This window comes from Salvelinus namaycush, chromosome 37, assembly GCF_016432855.1.
Source record: "Salvelinus namaycush isolate Seneca chromosome 37, SaNama_1.0, whole genome shotgun sequence".
Classification (NCBI taxonomy): Eukaryota; Metazoa; Chordata; class Actinopteri; order Salmoniformes; family Salmonidae; genus Salvelinus; species Salvelinus namaycush.
In genome coordinates, this window is record NC_052343.1 from 2,428,500 (window position 1) to 2,444,551 (window position 16,052).

The window sequence follows — 16,052 nt, forward strand, 5'->3', positions numbered from 1 at the left end:
GATCTTTGTCCCCATGTGCAGTTGCAACCCGTAGTCTGGCTTTTTTATGTCAGTTTTGGAGCAGTGGCTTCTTCCTTGCTGAGTGGCCTTTCAGGTTATGTCGATATAGGACTTGTTTTACTGTGGATATAGATATCTTTGTACCGGTTTCCTCCAGCATCTTCACAAGGTCCTTTTGCTGTTGTTCTGGGATTGATTTGCACTTCTCGCAACAAAGTACATTAATCTCTAGGAGAAATAACGCGTCTCCTTCCTGAGCGGTAGGTCCCATGGTGTTTATACTTACGTACTATTATTCGTACAGATTAACATTGGAGCTTCAGGCATTTGTAAATTGCTCCCAAGGATGAACCAGACGTGTGGAGGTCTACAATTGTTTTTCTGAGGTATTGGCTGATTTCTTTTGATTTTCCCATGATGTCAAGCAAAGAGGCACTGAGTTTGAAGGTAGGCCTTGAAATACATCCACAGGTACACCTCTAATTGACTCAAATTATGTCAATTAGCCTATCAGAAGCTTCTAAAGACATGACATAATTTTCGGGAATTTTCCAAGCTGTTTAAAGGCACAGTCAACTTAGTGTATGTACACTTCTGACCCACTGGAATTGTGATACAGTGAATTATAAGTGAAATAATCTGTCTGTAAACAATTGTTGGAAAAATTGCTTGTGTCATGCACAAAGTAGATGTCCTTACCGACTTGCCAAAACTATAGTTTGTTAACAAGACATTTGTGGAGTGGTTGAAATGTAGTTTTAATGACTCCTACCTAAGTGTATGTAAACTTCCAACTTCAACTGTATGTGCTTGTAGTCCGTCCACTTTATTATCCAGCGATTGTTTGTTGGCCAATAGTACGATGCCAAAGGCAGATTAGCCACTCGTCGCCAGATTCTCACAAGGCACCCCGATCTCCTTCCACGATACCTCCGTCTCTTTCTCCTGTGAATGACGGGGATGAGGGCCTGTTCGGGTGTCTGGAGTTAATCCCTCTTGTCCGACTCATTAAAGAAAAATGATTTGTCCTGTTCAAGGTGAGTAATGGCTGTTCTGATGTCCAGAAGCTCTTTTCCGGCATAGGAGACGGTAGCAGCAACATTATGTACAAAATAATTTACAAACAATGTGAAAAAACAAACAAAATAGCACGGTTGGTTAAGAGCCCATAGAATGGCGGCATTCCAAGTGTCGCCGGAGGGGATAGCTGGCTAGAGGGAAGGTTCCTGACTTTTTCCATGGCTAAACCAACTAGGCTAGTAATTTAACAATTTTATTCGTATTTACAGATGGCATAAAAGTTTTGTTTTTAAGGCACAGAAAAGTTCACATGTTCCAGAAGGCATTTCAATAAAAAAAAGCGTTTCAATAAAAATGTACGCTCAAATGGCTCTCCTGTGAAGTAGTGATGCGCGACATACACCTAGTTTCCTGAAATGAGAAATTATCATACTAATTTGAGAGTTCCAGATTGACATTTACTACGCTACTTCTAGTCTATGAGACCAGGTTGTCAGAAAAGGTCTGCAACTTGAGACAGTATTTGTCACACTGAAAAAGAAGACGAGGAGGAGCACAGCGAGAGAAAACACACCAGGGGGAGAGAAGGAAAAAATAGTGAAGAGAGGGAAGGAGATGGGGGAGAGCACAGCTCCAGATCTAGTTGGCAGACTTGGTTAGCCTGATAACATCTTTAATATTTGATAAGGTTCCAGCTATCGCAGACACCTCCACCAATAAGAGGGAGAAATATATTGCTGAGTACGGCAGATGGGAAAGATATCAAATCAAATACGTTCTAAAGTGATCTCACACTCTCTCTCTTCCATTTTCCACTTGCCCCACCCAACCCTCTCTTGACGTTAGGGGACACACCAGCAACAGGAGGAAGTGGAGTAGCATAGCACCTATCACCAGAGTGATATAAATATCGAAGCGTAACCTTATCACAACCAACACTGTGTTGTTGTCTCAGGTTAGGCAACAATAAAAATGGCGAGACATACACTAGACAGAAACATGAAGCCTCCAAAGTCGTGAACAAGGAAAAGGAAAGCGGGGAGGGAATTGTTTTGCAGATAGATTACTAGGCTGACAAATGATTAGAGAGAATGTGTGTGGCTTTTGAGTATGTTAATCTACTATAGTTGGCTCTGTCGATTTACGGAGAATGGAACAGATTTTTGATTTTTGATTACATTCCACGCTTTAGACAATGTTTTATTTTACAGACAAACATTGAGAATGTGTGCTATAAAACAGCTCTCTATCCTCCTACATTCAAGTATCATGATTAAATCAACAGCCCCTGAGAATATGTATTTCCAATAAAGTTACTGGGATTTTTTTAACAAATATCTATTTTTAATCAACTACAGTGTTGTGATAGCAGCATCGAAGGGAATGTAAATCTAGGAATGCCTTGAATGATTTAAGGCAGGGATATTTTAAGACTTCATAGGTTTATAATACGGTCAATTTACTGTGCATTGGGTTTGCTGGCATGATAAGCATGACACAGGAACATTATTCTCTCAATCCATTCTTCAAGAGTAGACCCTGACTCTCTGGCGACAGAGCAAATTTGATGACCTATCACTTCAAATCCAAAGAGATTCCATCAAGCTTGCTGCAGGGCTCCTGTAACCAAAGTCCTTTTAATATTTAAAGTGACACGGGTTGCAGCTAACATGCTTTAAAGCTAAGAGCTCCTTGGTGAATACAGAGAGAGAGAGAGAGGCGTGCTGGGTCAGATCGAGTCATGTTCAACTCCACTCCGCTTGACTCTCTCCAGCATTGTTTGTAGTTTATTTATCCGTTTTCATCGGCATGACTGCTGATGTTACTGCAGAAAGGGGCCATCATTATTTATTTGCAGAGAAGGGACTCAAAAGCGGAAACACTGTTTTAGACAGATCATTTGAGATTTATTTCTTCACTGCTGCTACAATGTACTTGTCGTGGTCAGACATACAGTTCATGTACCGATCAGTTCATTCATTTCCCTATGGGCCAAAAGATTTTAAAAAATTGCCAAAAACTAGAAGATTGAATATTCTGGATAAATAACATCACAGTATCGTCATTTTGAGATGGATGATCGCAGCCTACAGTTTATTAACAGGTTGTTGCTGCAACCAGTCATTCAGACTCATCCTCCCTCATCTGCCCATTATTCCTTCCTTCTCCCAAGTGATGCCTCTCCTCGGTAGCCCTGGTGTAATGCTAACTCACACATGAGCCATCACTGGGCTGCTTAAGAAGCTGTGACGCAGCACGTACCAAGACAGAGGGTAGAGAGAAGGAGGACACAGAGTTAGAATTAGAAGGAAGAGGAGTGTTGCAAAGCAAGCCAATTAAGACATCAAAAATAAGCCAGAGGAATGCTGTTTATCCCTAGTTTTTCTGCTATAGGAAACTGCCATGGCCACAATAATGGTCGTTAATGATGAATTATTCTGCTAAAGAGAGCATTGATGTGAGAGCTGGTCTGAGGGTGGTGTGATTGGCAATGCCATTGACCGGGCAGCGCTTGTAATTCTCTCACGTAGTGATATATTTACTGAGATGACTCCCGAGCAAATATAAAGTCGAGAGAAAGAGCGAGCTAGTCAAAACTTTGCGTTTGTCAGATATTATCGAAGTCATTTTTCACCTGGCCCCCTACCCACCCACACGTGTTGACACCTTTGTGTGTAGTGTTTCTGTGTTGTGTTGTGTTGTGTGTGTCAAGCTTAAATACCCCTCATTGTCAGGCCATATAGTGATAGTTCCACAGTGTCATCCTACCTTTGGCTCATGTTTGTACAAAGCTGGACTATTATTTACACTTGAAGGTCAGATCCGGCAGAACCGCATGGAAGTTAATTAAGTCGAAGGGAATGACAGTTCTCAAAACATCACACACTACTCACCCTAATTGCATTTTGACAGCTCCGCAGAGTTTGCAGAAAATATAAACGTAATTTATGGCCCGGTCGCGCCATCCGAAGACCAATAGAAAGCGCCCAGGTACCCAGAGTGGCTGCCAATCAATTTGGGTCTGAGTGGGTAATGACCTGCCACTGAGGGAGTGAAGTTGTGTTGTGTATTCCAATGTTCTGATGTACAGTTAGCAGAGACAGTCTCAGTAGGTTAAACTGTAACAAGCCTGGCCACAGAGAAACCAGTTAGGGCCTTTTAGCGCTAACCTAGCCTACATTTACCAAGGGAGCAATGATATTAAACTGAGCTAGCTTTGCATGTGATTAACAACAAGGTCTCCCTGTGGCGTACAGTATCACACTGTTGGAGAACAGTGAAGTTAACACACCCAGTCCTGGATGATCAGGCTTATCTATTGGCTGGTTACCCCCTTATGCTGTATATGTGTCTTATTAACTAACACCTTCACTAGGCCTTAAATAAAGCCTTATACGGATTGCATTAACGTCATACATGAAGTCAATGGGATGAGAATGAGCCTGTTCGATTCTAGCCACTACTATGTATAACTGACACAGTGGGAAAATTGAAGCATGCTGTGTAACGACTGAAAGTAGCAGTGAAGTGATGCCACTGCGAGGGATTTACCTGGTACTCATTGGGCCAGAAGGTGCTGACAGCCAGCTCCACTTGGTGCCACTGTCGTCCGTGGGACCCCGACGTGTTCCATACTGGGCTACCCAGCGGGCCGCCGTTGACCCGAACGTACGCCCGCAGTGCCCCTGGACTGTGGCCATCGCGGCTGTACAGGAAGTAGCTGAACTGGACGCAGTGTGTGTCGTTTTCACTCAGCGTCTGAAGCAGGAGCTGGGCGCGATGCCCTGCAGCATGCTGGGAAGAGTTCACCAGCATATAGGAACCTGGAGGGATGAGACAGAAACAAGGGTAATGTCACACAAGGGTCAGAGATAATGCATGCTGTAATGCCATGACCCCGACCGCAGCGAAAAGAAAAATGTCTGTTTTTGCATTTGTGTTCGCCATTGGTGTGTACATGAACTGATTAACCTGACTCATCCTTCAAGTTCCCTTTGGGGTATGATACAGTGTTCTGAAATGTAATTGTAAGCCATGTAAGTTATCCTGAATGTGTTTATAAGTACTGTATCATTCATTTCGGCCAAATAATGTAACTAGTGTAGAAGTGCCTTTTTCAACCCATTTTTAGAAAGGAATCATTCACATTTCTGCTGAGGATAGAATAGAAGCACAAAAGATCTCAATGACATATGCCTCCTTTTCTGAGTAACCTCGTTTACATGCCCACCAATATTCCATTATTATTTGGGATACTCAAGTATTCTGCTTTTGAGTTGACACATCATATCCTGTTTACAATAACCTGAAAAAGCATATATCACGGTTATGAGACACCTGGATAAGATGCCTGGGATATGCTGATCTTAGACAGGATACTGTTGCTTTTAAACATCTTATCCCATTTACTGTTGTTTGTTGCAGGCTAAGTTTTGCATATAATGGGTATTGTATTATCTAATTGTCAAACAAATTGAAAATGTGTATGGTTGAGAATGATGAGGCAAAAGGAATGGCAAATAAGTTTGGCTGCACAACCGATTGGCAAAGTTATTGCAAATTGAGAAATCATGTGACTAAACTGAATAAAAAGAAGAAGAAACTACTCTATGAAACCAAGATAAAAGAAATAAGAATTATTGTAAAAAGTTTTGGAGCACCTTAAATGAAATTCTGGGGAAAAAGGCAAACTCAGCTCCATCATTCATTGAAACAGATGGCTCTGCATGGTCGGAACTAGAAGCACAAGCATTTCGCTACACTCGCATTAACATATGCTAACCATGTGTATGTGACAAATACATTTTTAATTTGAAACTACTTTAATGATTTTTTCATAGGCAAGATTAGCAAACTTAGGCATAATATGCCAGCAACAAATGCTGACACTACACATCCAAGTATATCTGACCAAATTCTAAAAGACAAGCATTGTAATTTAAAATTCTGTAAAGTTAGTGTGGAAGAGGGGAAAAAACTATTGTTGTCTATCAACAATGACAAGCTACCGGGGTCTGACAACATGGATGTAAAACTACTGAGGAAAATAGCAGACGATATTGCCACATCTTCAATTTAAGCCTATTAGGAAGCGTGTGCCCTCAGGCTTGGAGGGAAGCAAAAGTAAAAAATAAAAATAAAAAATAAAAAAGTTATCAGCCTGTTACCAACCCTTAGTCAACTTTTGGAAAAAATTGTGCTTGACCAGATACAATGTGATTTTAAAGTAAACAAATTGACAACAAACTTTCAGCATGCTTATAGAGAAGGACATTCAACAAGCACAGCACTTACACAAATGACTGATGATTAGCTGAGAGAAAATGATGATAAAAAGATTATGGGGGCTGTTTTGTTAGACTTCCGTGCGGCTTTCGACATTATCGATCATAGTTTCCTGCTGGAAAAACTTGTGTTATGGCTTTACACCCTCTGCTATGTTGTGGATAAAGAGTTACCTGTCTAACAGAACACAGAAAGTGTTCTTTAATGGAAGCCTCTCTAACATAATCCAGGTAGAATCAGGAATTCCCCAAGGCAGCTGTCTAGGCCCATTACTTTTTTCAATCTTTACTAATGAATTGCCACTGGCTTTGAGGAAAGCTAGAGTGTCAGCTACTACAGCGACTAAAATGACTGCAACACTTAACAAAGAGTTGCAGTTAGTTTCAGAGTGAGTGGCAAGGCATAAATTAATCCTAAATATTTCTAAAACAAAAAGTATTGGGACAAATCATTCACTAAACCCTAAACCTTGATTAAATATTGTAATAAATGATGTAGAAATTGAGCAAGTTGAGGTGACTAAACTGCTTGGAGTTACCCTGGTTTGTAAACTGTCATGGTCAAAACATATTGATACAACAGTAGCTAATATGGGGAGAAGTATGTATATGACAAGGCGCTGCTCTACCTTCTTGACATCACTGTCAACAATGCAGGTCCTACAGACCGTAGTTTTGTCGCAACCTAGACTACTGTTCAGTCGTGTGGTCAGGTGCCACAAAAAAGGACTTTCAAAATTGCAATTGGTTCAGAACAGGGCAGCACAGCTGGCCCTTGGATGTACACAGAGAGCTAATATAATGATATGCATGTCAATCTCTCCTGGCTCAAAGTGGAGGAGAGATTGACTTCATCACTTCTTGTATTTATGAGAGGTATTGACATGGTGAATACACTGAGCTGTCTGTTTGAACAACTGGCGCACAGCTCGGACACCCATGCATACCCCACAAGACATGCCACCATTGGTCTCTTCACAGTCCCCATGTCCAGAACCGACTATGGAAGGTGCACAGTACTAAATAGAGCCATGACTACATGGAACTCTATTCCACATCAAGTAACTCATGCAAGCAGTAACATTTGATTTAAAAAACAGATAAGAAAAACACCTTATGGAACAGTAGGGACAAACATTGTCACATACACACACACACACAATAGCATACGCACTATACACACACGTACACATAGATTTTGCAGATATTCACCCAAAATTTAGACAACTTTCTGTTTATAATTTCCAACATTTGGTAAGCCATATTATAATTGACGACATTTGGTAAACCATATGATAATTTCCGACATTTGGTAGGCTATTTGTTTGTCAACTATAGTTAGATACATGAAGCTTCTTGTGTCATAATTATTGTTGACCCAGAATTCTAAATGCAGTAGAGCTCACCAGAATAATGCCTTAGATTGTTGATAGAATGGATAATGATCTATAGTAATCTATTTAACACCTCTAAATTATTTTATTTTTTAGGGACCTTGGAGAAACGCAATAACTACAAAACGGTGGAAAGTGGTCCTGTGCAAAATGTCCAAATATCGTCAGTTTGACCAGTTTTAAGGAGAGAAAAGCTGAGAAACAATGAAACAGGAATATAATAAGACTTCAGTTTGTCTTGGGTGCATATTTTATGTGGTTGAAATACTGTCTACTTGCATGAACGTGTCAATGATAAGACATTACACACAAATTCACATTTTCTCCAGAGATGCTGAAAGAAAGAAATCATATTTCTGTTCCCAACACAAAATTAACATTTGTTGTATAATTTTACTGCAATTATTAAGTTAATATTATATTACATGTGAGAGGATATGGGCCTACAGTCAGTGTCCATATTTCAGTTCCTATTTCATTTAACCCATATGAACTTAAATTAGGAATATTCTATTTATTCATGCTGGTTACAGGGATACTTGTGAGCGGGATACGAAAGGTGCATGTAGACAGCTTATCCCGAATAAGACCTTAAGTGGGATATAAGCTACTATCCGGCATGTAAACGTAGTCATTGGCTTGAGTAAACAGTTTGAGTGGGCTTTAAAGCCAGTGTTTTCACTGGAGCGTAAATATATGCTCTGAGATACAAGTTCACAGGGGGAGATGCCTGTGGCAAGCCTTTTTCAATGGGGAAGAGATAGAGAGGGGGGTAAGAAAAACATGTCTTGATTTTTTAAATACAGTAGTATATCTCACAAGGTTGAAAAGTAATGTTCACCAAGAGACAGTGAAGAGAAAGTTAGGTGTTTTTAAAGAATATGGATGTGCAAACACACTGATGCAAGCACACAGACACACACAGACAGGCATTTAATCAGCCTGCTATGCCCATTTGAAACAAAGGGACGAGTAGTCTAGCAGTCTAGATATTTACAGCAGCAAGGTGAGGCTGAGGTTGGTGAGGCTAATTCCTGATGAAACATGAGTCCACTAAGACCCAGAACTGAGACCCCAAAGCCCCTTGTAATTAGGACAACACAACCTCCTCACCCCTCACCTAGCATCTGTCCTCCATCAAGTCTGTCCCCACAAACGTGATTAAAACAACAATGTCACGAGACCTTCCTGTTTACCAACATAATCAAGGTTGTCTTTGTTCTCCAAGGTCTCTGTGTTTCCATTCAGAAATGTATTGGACTCTGCGAACTACCAGACATAATTTGCAGCCTTGGCGGAGCTAGGCCTTACAGAGAAGTCGACTCTTTTCTAAAGGCAAAGAGAATGTGAATGTTAATCGTAGACAGCCAAAGAGAGAATTGTTTAACTAATGTCTTCATGAAAGGCAAGTAACATTAACAAATAGTCTGCACTGAAGTGAGGTGAATCTGACACAAAATTCCACGCAAGAAGCTATTCCAAATGACTTTCAAGCCACCTTTATTTGAGCCATGAGCTGACGACAACAGTCAACGTTTTGGTGGGATATGAGCAGAGTCCTTATTGCCCCAATTCAGACTACTGTGTATCGCGATAAACAACTTTCTGCATTATTCAAGTTCACATCTTACTCTTAGAAATAGTCTACCTTACAGCCAAACCAAATCAAATGTTATTTGTCACATGCGCCGAATACAGCGGAATGCTTACTTACAAGCTCTTAACCAACAATGCGGTTTTAAGAAAATACCAACAACAAAAAAAAAGTAAGAGATAAGAATAACAAATAATTAAAGAGCAGCAATAAACAACGGGGCTACATACAGGGGGTAACGGTACAGAGTCAACGTCAATGGGCAGGAGCACCGGTGTCGACTAATTCAATGCAAATAGTCTGGGTAGCCATTTGATTAGCTGTTCAGGAGACTTATGGCTTGGGGTAGAAGCTATTTAGAAGCATCTTAGACCTAGACATGGCGCTCCGGTACTGCTTGCCGTGCGGTAGCAGAGAGAAAAGTCTATGACTAGGGTGGCTGGGGTCTTTGACAATTTACTTGGCCATACGCACTACCCTCTGTAGTGCCTTGCAGTCGGAGGCTGAGTAGTTGCCATACCAGGCAGTGATGCAACCCGTCAGGACGCTCTCGATGGTGCAGCTGTAAAACCATTTGAGGATCTGAGGACCCATGCCAAATCTGTACAGTCTCCTGAGGGGGAATAGGTTGTGTCGTGCCCTCTTCACGACTGTCTTGGAGTGCTTGGACCATGTTAGTTTGTTGGTGATGTGGACACCAAGGAACTTGAAGCTCTCAACCTGCTCCACTACAGCCATGTCGATGAGAATGGGGGCGTGCTCGGTCCTCCTTTTCCTGTAGTCCACAATCATCTCCGTTGTCTTGATCACGTTGAGGGAGAGGTTGTTGTCCTTGCACCACATGGCCAGGTCTCTGACCTCGTCCCTATAGGCTGTCTCATCGTTGTCAGTGATCAGACCTACCACGGTTGTGTCATCAGCAAACTTAATGATGGTGTTGGAGTCGTGCCTGGCCGTGCAGTCATGAGTGAACAGGGAGTACAGGAGGGGGTTGAGCATCCCCATATTGAGGATCAGCGTGGTGGATGTGTTATTACCTTCCTTTACCACCTGGGGACAGCCTGTCAGGAAGTCCAGGATCCAGTTGCAGAGGAAAGTGTTTAGTCCCAGGGTCCTTAGCTTAGTGATGAGCTTTGAGGGCACTATGGTGTTGAACACTGAGCTGTAGTCAATGAATAGCATTCTCACATAGGTGCTCCTTTTGTCCAGGTGGGAAAGGGCAGTGTGGAGTGCAATAGAGAATGCATCATCTGTGGATCTGTTGGTGCGGTATGCAAATTAGGTGGGTCTAGGGTTTCTGGGATAATGGTGTTGATGTGAGCCATGACCAGCCTTTCAAAGCACTTCATGGCTACAGATGTGAGTGCTACAGGTCAGTAGTCATTTAGGTAGGTTACCTTAGTGTTCTTGGGCACAGGAACAATGGTGGTCTGCTTGAAACATGTTGGTATTACAGACTCAGATAGGGAAAGGTTGAAAATGTCAGGGAAGACACTTGCCAGTTGGTCAGCGCATGCTCGGAGTACATGTCCTGGTAATCAGTCTGGCCCTGCGGCCTTGTGAATGTTGACCTGTTTGAAGGTCTTACTCACATCGGCTGCAGAGCGCGAGATCACACAATAGTAATGGAACAGCTGATGCTCTCATGCATGTTTCAGTGTTACTTGCCTCGAAGCAAGAATAGAAGCAATTTAGCTCGTCTGATAGGCAAGCCATGGCACATCCGACGAGCGTCGGAGCCGGTGTAGTAGGATTCAATCTTAGTCCTGTATTGACAATATGCCTGTTGAATGCGTCGTCGGAGGGCATAGCGGTATTTATTATAAGCTTCCGGGTTAGTGTCTCACTCCTTGAAAGCGGAGGCTCTACCCTTTAGCTCAGTGTGAATGTTGTCTGTAATCCATGGCTTCTTATTGATAAAGCCAGTGACTGATGTGGTGTACTCCTCAATGCCATCGGAAGAATCCCGGAACATATTCCAGTGTGTGCGAGCAAAGCACTCCTACTTTAGTTTTTGCTTGTGTGCAGGAATCAGGAGATAGAATTATGGTCAGATTTTCCAAATGGAGGGCGAGGGAGAGCTTTGTACGAATGTCTGTGTATGGAGTAAAGGTGGTGTAGAATTTGTTTTCCTCTGGTTGCACCTCTGGTCACCGGCCACTAGGAGCGCCACCTCTGGATGGGCATTTTCCTGTTTGCTTATGGCGGTATACAGCTCATTGAGCTCAGTTTTAGTGCCAGCATTGGTCTGTGATGGTAGGTAGACAGCTACGAAAAATACAGATGAAAACTCTCTAGGTAGATGGTGTGGTCTACAGCTTATCATCTATAAATATGGGTGGATGTCTGTTGTTCTCCAAACACAGTTTTTTTCAGTTTTTTAAACAATGCTGCTAAAAAATAAGACATTAAAACGTAAGGAACACTTCAGTGAGTGTGGGTTTTTCATTTCTTCCAGTATTTGTATCTGTTTTTATTAAGGATCCCCAAGGCAGCAGCTCTTCCTGGGGTCCAGCAACAATACATGACATGACATTACATTTCATAACACTTTTCACAACACATTAAGTGTGTTCCCTCAGGTCACTATTCTACTATCACATACTGTATCTACAATTAAACAAAATCCATGTGTACATGTGTGTAGAGTGCGTGTCTTATTATGTGTGTGTGTGTGTCGGTGTGTGGGTCTCTTCACAGCTGTTCCACAATGTGCATTTTTATGTGTTTAAAAAATATATATATATACTCCTTGCATCAGTAACCTGATGTGGAATAGAGTTCCATGTAGCCATGGCTCTAGTCTATAGTACTGTGTACCACCCATTGTCTGTTCTTGACTTGGGATAGTGAAGAGACCTTTGGTGGCATGTCTTGTGAGGTATGCATGGGTGTCAGAGTTGTGTGCTTGTACCTTAAACAGACACCTTGTGCATTCAGCACGTCAACACTTCTTACAAAAACAGGTAGTGATAAAGTCAATCTCTCCTCCACTTTGAGCCATGAGAGGTTTACATGCATATTATTGATATTTATAAACTGGGTGGTTCGAGCCCTGAATGCTGTTTGGCTACCAGCCGTGGTATTTCAGACCATATACTACTGGTATGACAAAACATTTATTTTTACTGCTCAAATTACGTTGGTAACCAGTTTATAATAGCAATAAGACACCTCAGGGGTTTGTGGTATACGGCCTATATACCACGGCTAAGGGCTGTATCCATGCAATCCGCGGTGTGATGGATGGTGGGAGGGAGAAAGACAGAGAGAGTATGGGAGAGGGGACAGAAAGAGGGAGGGCAGCGAGGGAAGTGAGGATAGGGCTGTAGGGCGAGTTACACACGTGACTCTCAGACATATACCACACCTCCTCGTGCCGTATTGCTTAAATATGCCCCACAAAGAGAGACATCTTTTGTAACCCCTCTCCAGTAACTCAGTGAATATGAAGTGTATTACAAAACCTGATGGAGTGATACTATACTACATTATTCCACTACATTACAAAAGAAGAAGAAACATACAATCCAGTTACTTCTTGGCATGCAGATGGGAGAAACCACTGGCCAATAATCTTTCTTCCCTTGGTTTAGTTTCCACAAATTATCTATTATAAGAAGTGACAGATCTGGCCCCCCCTTTGCCCCCTACGTTAGAGGGGTAGAGAGGGGTGGTGTGGCCACATATCTAATGTCACGTATACTCCCTCTCCGGCCTCTAGGTCATCAGGCTGCCGATTATCCCCCACACCTGTCACCATCGTCAAGCGCACCAGAGCCTCATGACACTCACCTGGACTGCATCACACTTGATTATCTTCCCTATATCTGTCACTCCACCTGGTTCTTTCCTCAGGTGTTATTGACTCTGTTTCATGTTTATTGTTTAGTTTATTTATTAAAACACTCACTTCCTGTACTTGCTTCCCGACTCTCAGCGTACGCGTTACATCTAAAGGCCCGAGAGGGTTCTAGTACAACCAAAATATCCTCCTCTCCTTTCTGTTGTCTCTGCAAGTTAATGTTATGTAGGGACACGTATTGTTCTCCATTTTATATGGTTGCCTTTGACCCTCCCTTGACGATGGGGAGGTGATGAATATGCAATGAGAGAGTTGGAGGTATCAAATATGCAAAGAAAAATGTTTGCGATACACTGAAATTCAGTTCAACAACTTTATTCAGCAAACAAATTAAATCACCTTTTGACACCACTATAACAGGCTCATTCACTCAAACTCTCAACAAACCTTCTACAAACACTCAAACAGTTAACTATTGGCACTATTGTCCTGGATGCTGTCACATTTATTAAATCCTCTTAAAAGGAGTCTCGAAACATATGAGTTGGAAGATGCAAGGTTCAGCTTTTGACCAATTTCTCGCTGTATGACTGTGGTGAGATATTTTGGGAGGTGGTGGGCGAGCCCATCTCTCAGCCATGGCGCTTTGCCTGACACTCTCCACCGTGCCCGTCTGTTTCAGGGGGGACATGAAAGTGAATGCACAGCTTGCCGGCAGGACTACAAGGACAAGAACCAATCACAGCAAGATTGAGAGAATGTAGAAATAACGATGGAAGGGAGGAATGTGCAGTCCACTATCTCAACTGATGCACAATGTTCCTTGATTCTCATTGAGTTAAAGCCCTGACAACATGTGCTGCATGTGTAGCTCGTTCAGAAAGGTTGATGGACACGGACATACAAGTACTGACCTCGCTTCAAGATGTTGCAAAGGTCTAAAGGATTGACCCTGGGGAGACTGTGAAATATGACAACTTTGGAAAACTTGAATGCTTCAGTGATGAACATGCTGTTCAACTCAAACCTTGAGCTCCATACATTTACTTTGAATTCCTATCACACGGCGTGAAGAATTTCTTTCGAAGCAGTGCGTTACTTGGAACTCTTGACAGGGTGATGGCGCCGACAGAGATGGTCGCCTCACTTCAGGTCCATAGGAAACTATGCAGTAATTTGTTTTTATGTATTGTTTCTTACATTGTTAGCCTAGAAAATCTCAAGTGTTAATACATACAGCCGGGAAGAACTATTGGATATAAAAGCGACGTCAACTTACCAACATTACGACCAGGAATACGACTTTCCCGAAGTGTATCCTTTGTTCGGACCTCCACTCTGGACATGGGATCTTATCCCAGAGGCCGACCCAAAACAACGCGGTCGCCGCAGGAGAGGCAGACGGAGCGGCCTACTGGTCACACGATCCACGGCTTCCGAGCATATTACTTGCCAATGTCCAATCTCTAGACAACACGGTGTACGAAATTAGAGCACGAGTTGCCTTCCAGAGAGACATCAGAGATTGTAACATTCTCTGTTTCACGGAAACATGGCTCACTCGGGATATGCTGTCAGAGTCAGTACAGCCACCCGGTTTCTTCACGCATCACGGTAAGAAGAAGGGCTTGGGTGTATGCCTTATGATTAAAGACTTGTGGTGTAATCATAACAACATACCGAGTAGCCTCAGACAATAACATTGATATATACGCTGACTCTGTGAGCGAGTTTATTAGCAAGTGCATCAGTGATGTTGTACCAACTGTGACTATTAAAACCTTCCCTAACCAGAAACCGTGGATTGATGGCAGCATTCGCGCAAAACTGAAAGCGTGAACTACCGCTTTTAATCATGGCAAGGCGACTGGAAACATGACCAAATACAAACAGTGTAGCTATTCCCTCCACAAGGCAATCAAACAGCAAAGCATCAGTATAGAGACAAAGTAGAGTCGCAATTCAACGGCACAAACACGAGACGTATGTGGCAGGGTCTACAGTCAATCACAGATTACAAAAAGAAAACCAGCCCCGTCGCGGACATCAACGTCTTTCTCCCAGACAAATTAAACAACTTCTTTGCCCGCTTTGAGGACAATACAGTGCCACAGACACAGCCAGCTACCAAAGCCTATGGGCTCTCCTTCACTGTGGCCAACATGAGTAAAACATTTAAATGTGTTAACCCTCGCAAGGCTGCCGGCCCAGACGGCATTCCTAGCCGCATCCTCAGAGCATGTGCAGATCAGCTGGGTGGTGTGTTTACGGACTGTGGCGTACAGCAGGTCAGCCACCAGGGGGAGACTCGTCTAGGCCTGGTGGCAGACGGAGTCTACATCACGAGGTGATGGCCCCCTCTGCTGGACGTGCCAGGTCTCGACGGGCTCTCCGGCCAGGACTAATTGGAGCTGATTGTGGTTGGTGAGTAATCAAGGGCTGATTGCTCACCAGCTGTACGAGTCCCATAAAGCTGCCAGAAGGGTAACACACAAGGAGAGGGACTGGGGGAAGAAAGGTGACTTCGGTATAGTTGGAGACGGTGCCCAAGCTAAAAGGAGGGAGTTCTGTTTTTGTGCCCGACAGGATAGAGCAAGAACCGGAGCCCAGAAGACGGTATCCCGGAGAGGGTCTCATGGGGGAGACCTATCCTTTTCTTTTGATTTATTATTTAAATAAACACCCTTGAAACCGAGCTAATCCTACTCTGTCCGTGTCTGATCTGTGTAAACGTCTTGACCAAACCCCCTGGTCTGTCACAGGACATATTCAATAAATCCCAGTCTGCTGTGCCCACATGCTTCAAGATGGCCACCATTGTTCCTGTTCCCAAGAAAGCTAAGGTAACTGAACTAAATGACTATCGCCCCGTAGCACTCACTTCTGTCATCATGAAGTGCTTTGCGAGACTAGTTAAGGATCAAATCACACCCTAGACCCACTCCAATTTGCTT

The 16,052-nt window shown here is 42.8% G+C and overlaps 1 protein-coding gene across 1 annotated transcript in view; it reads right to left on the minus strand.

Moving 5' to 3' along the window:
- ptprub (protein tyrosine phosphatase receptor type Ub) overlaps window positions 1–16,052 on the minus strand; it is a 259,721-nt gene that overhangs the window by 177,175 nt on the left and 66,494 nt on the right. Inside the window, exon 3 of the mRNA XM_038977378.1 lies at window positions 4,573–4,844. Coding sequence (XP_038833306.1) covers window positions 4,573–4,844 — 272 coding nt within the window. The remainder of the gene's footprint in view (window positions 1–4,572; window positions 4,845–16,052) is intronic.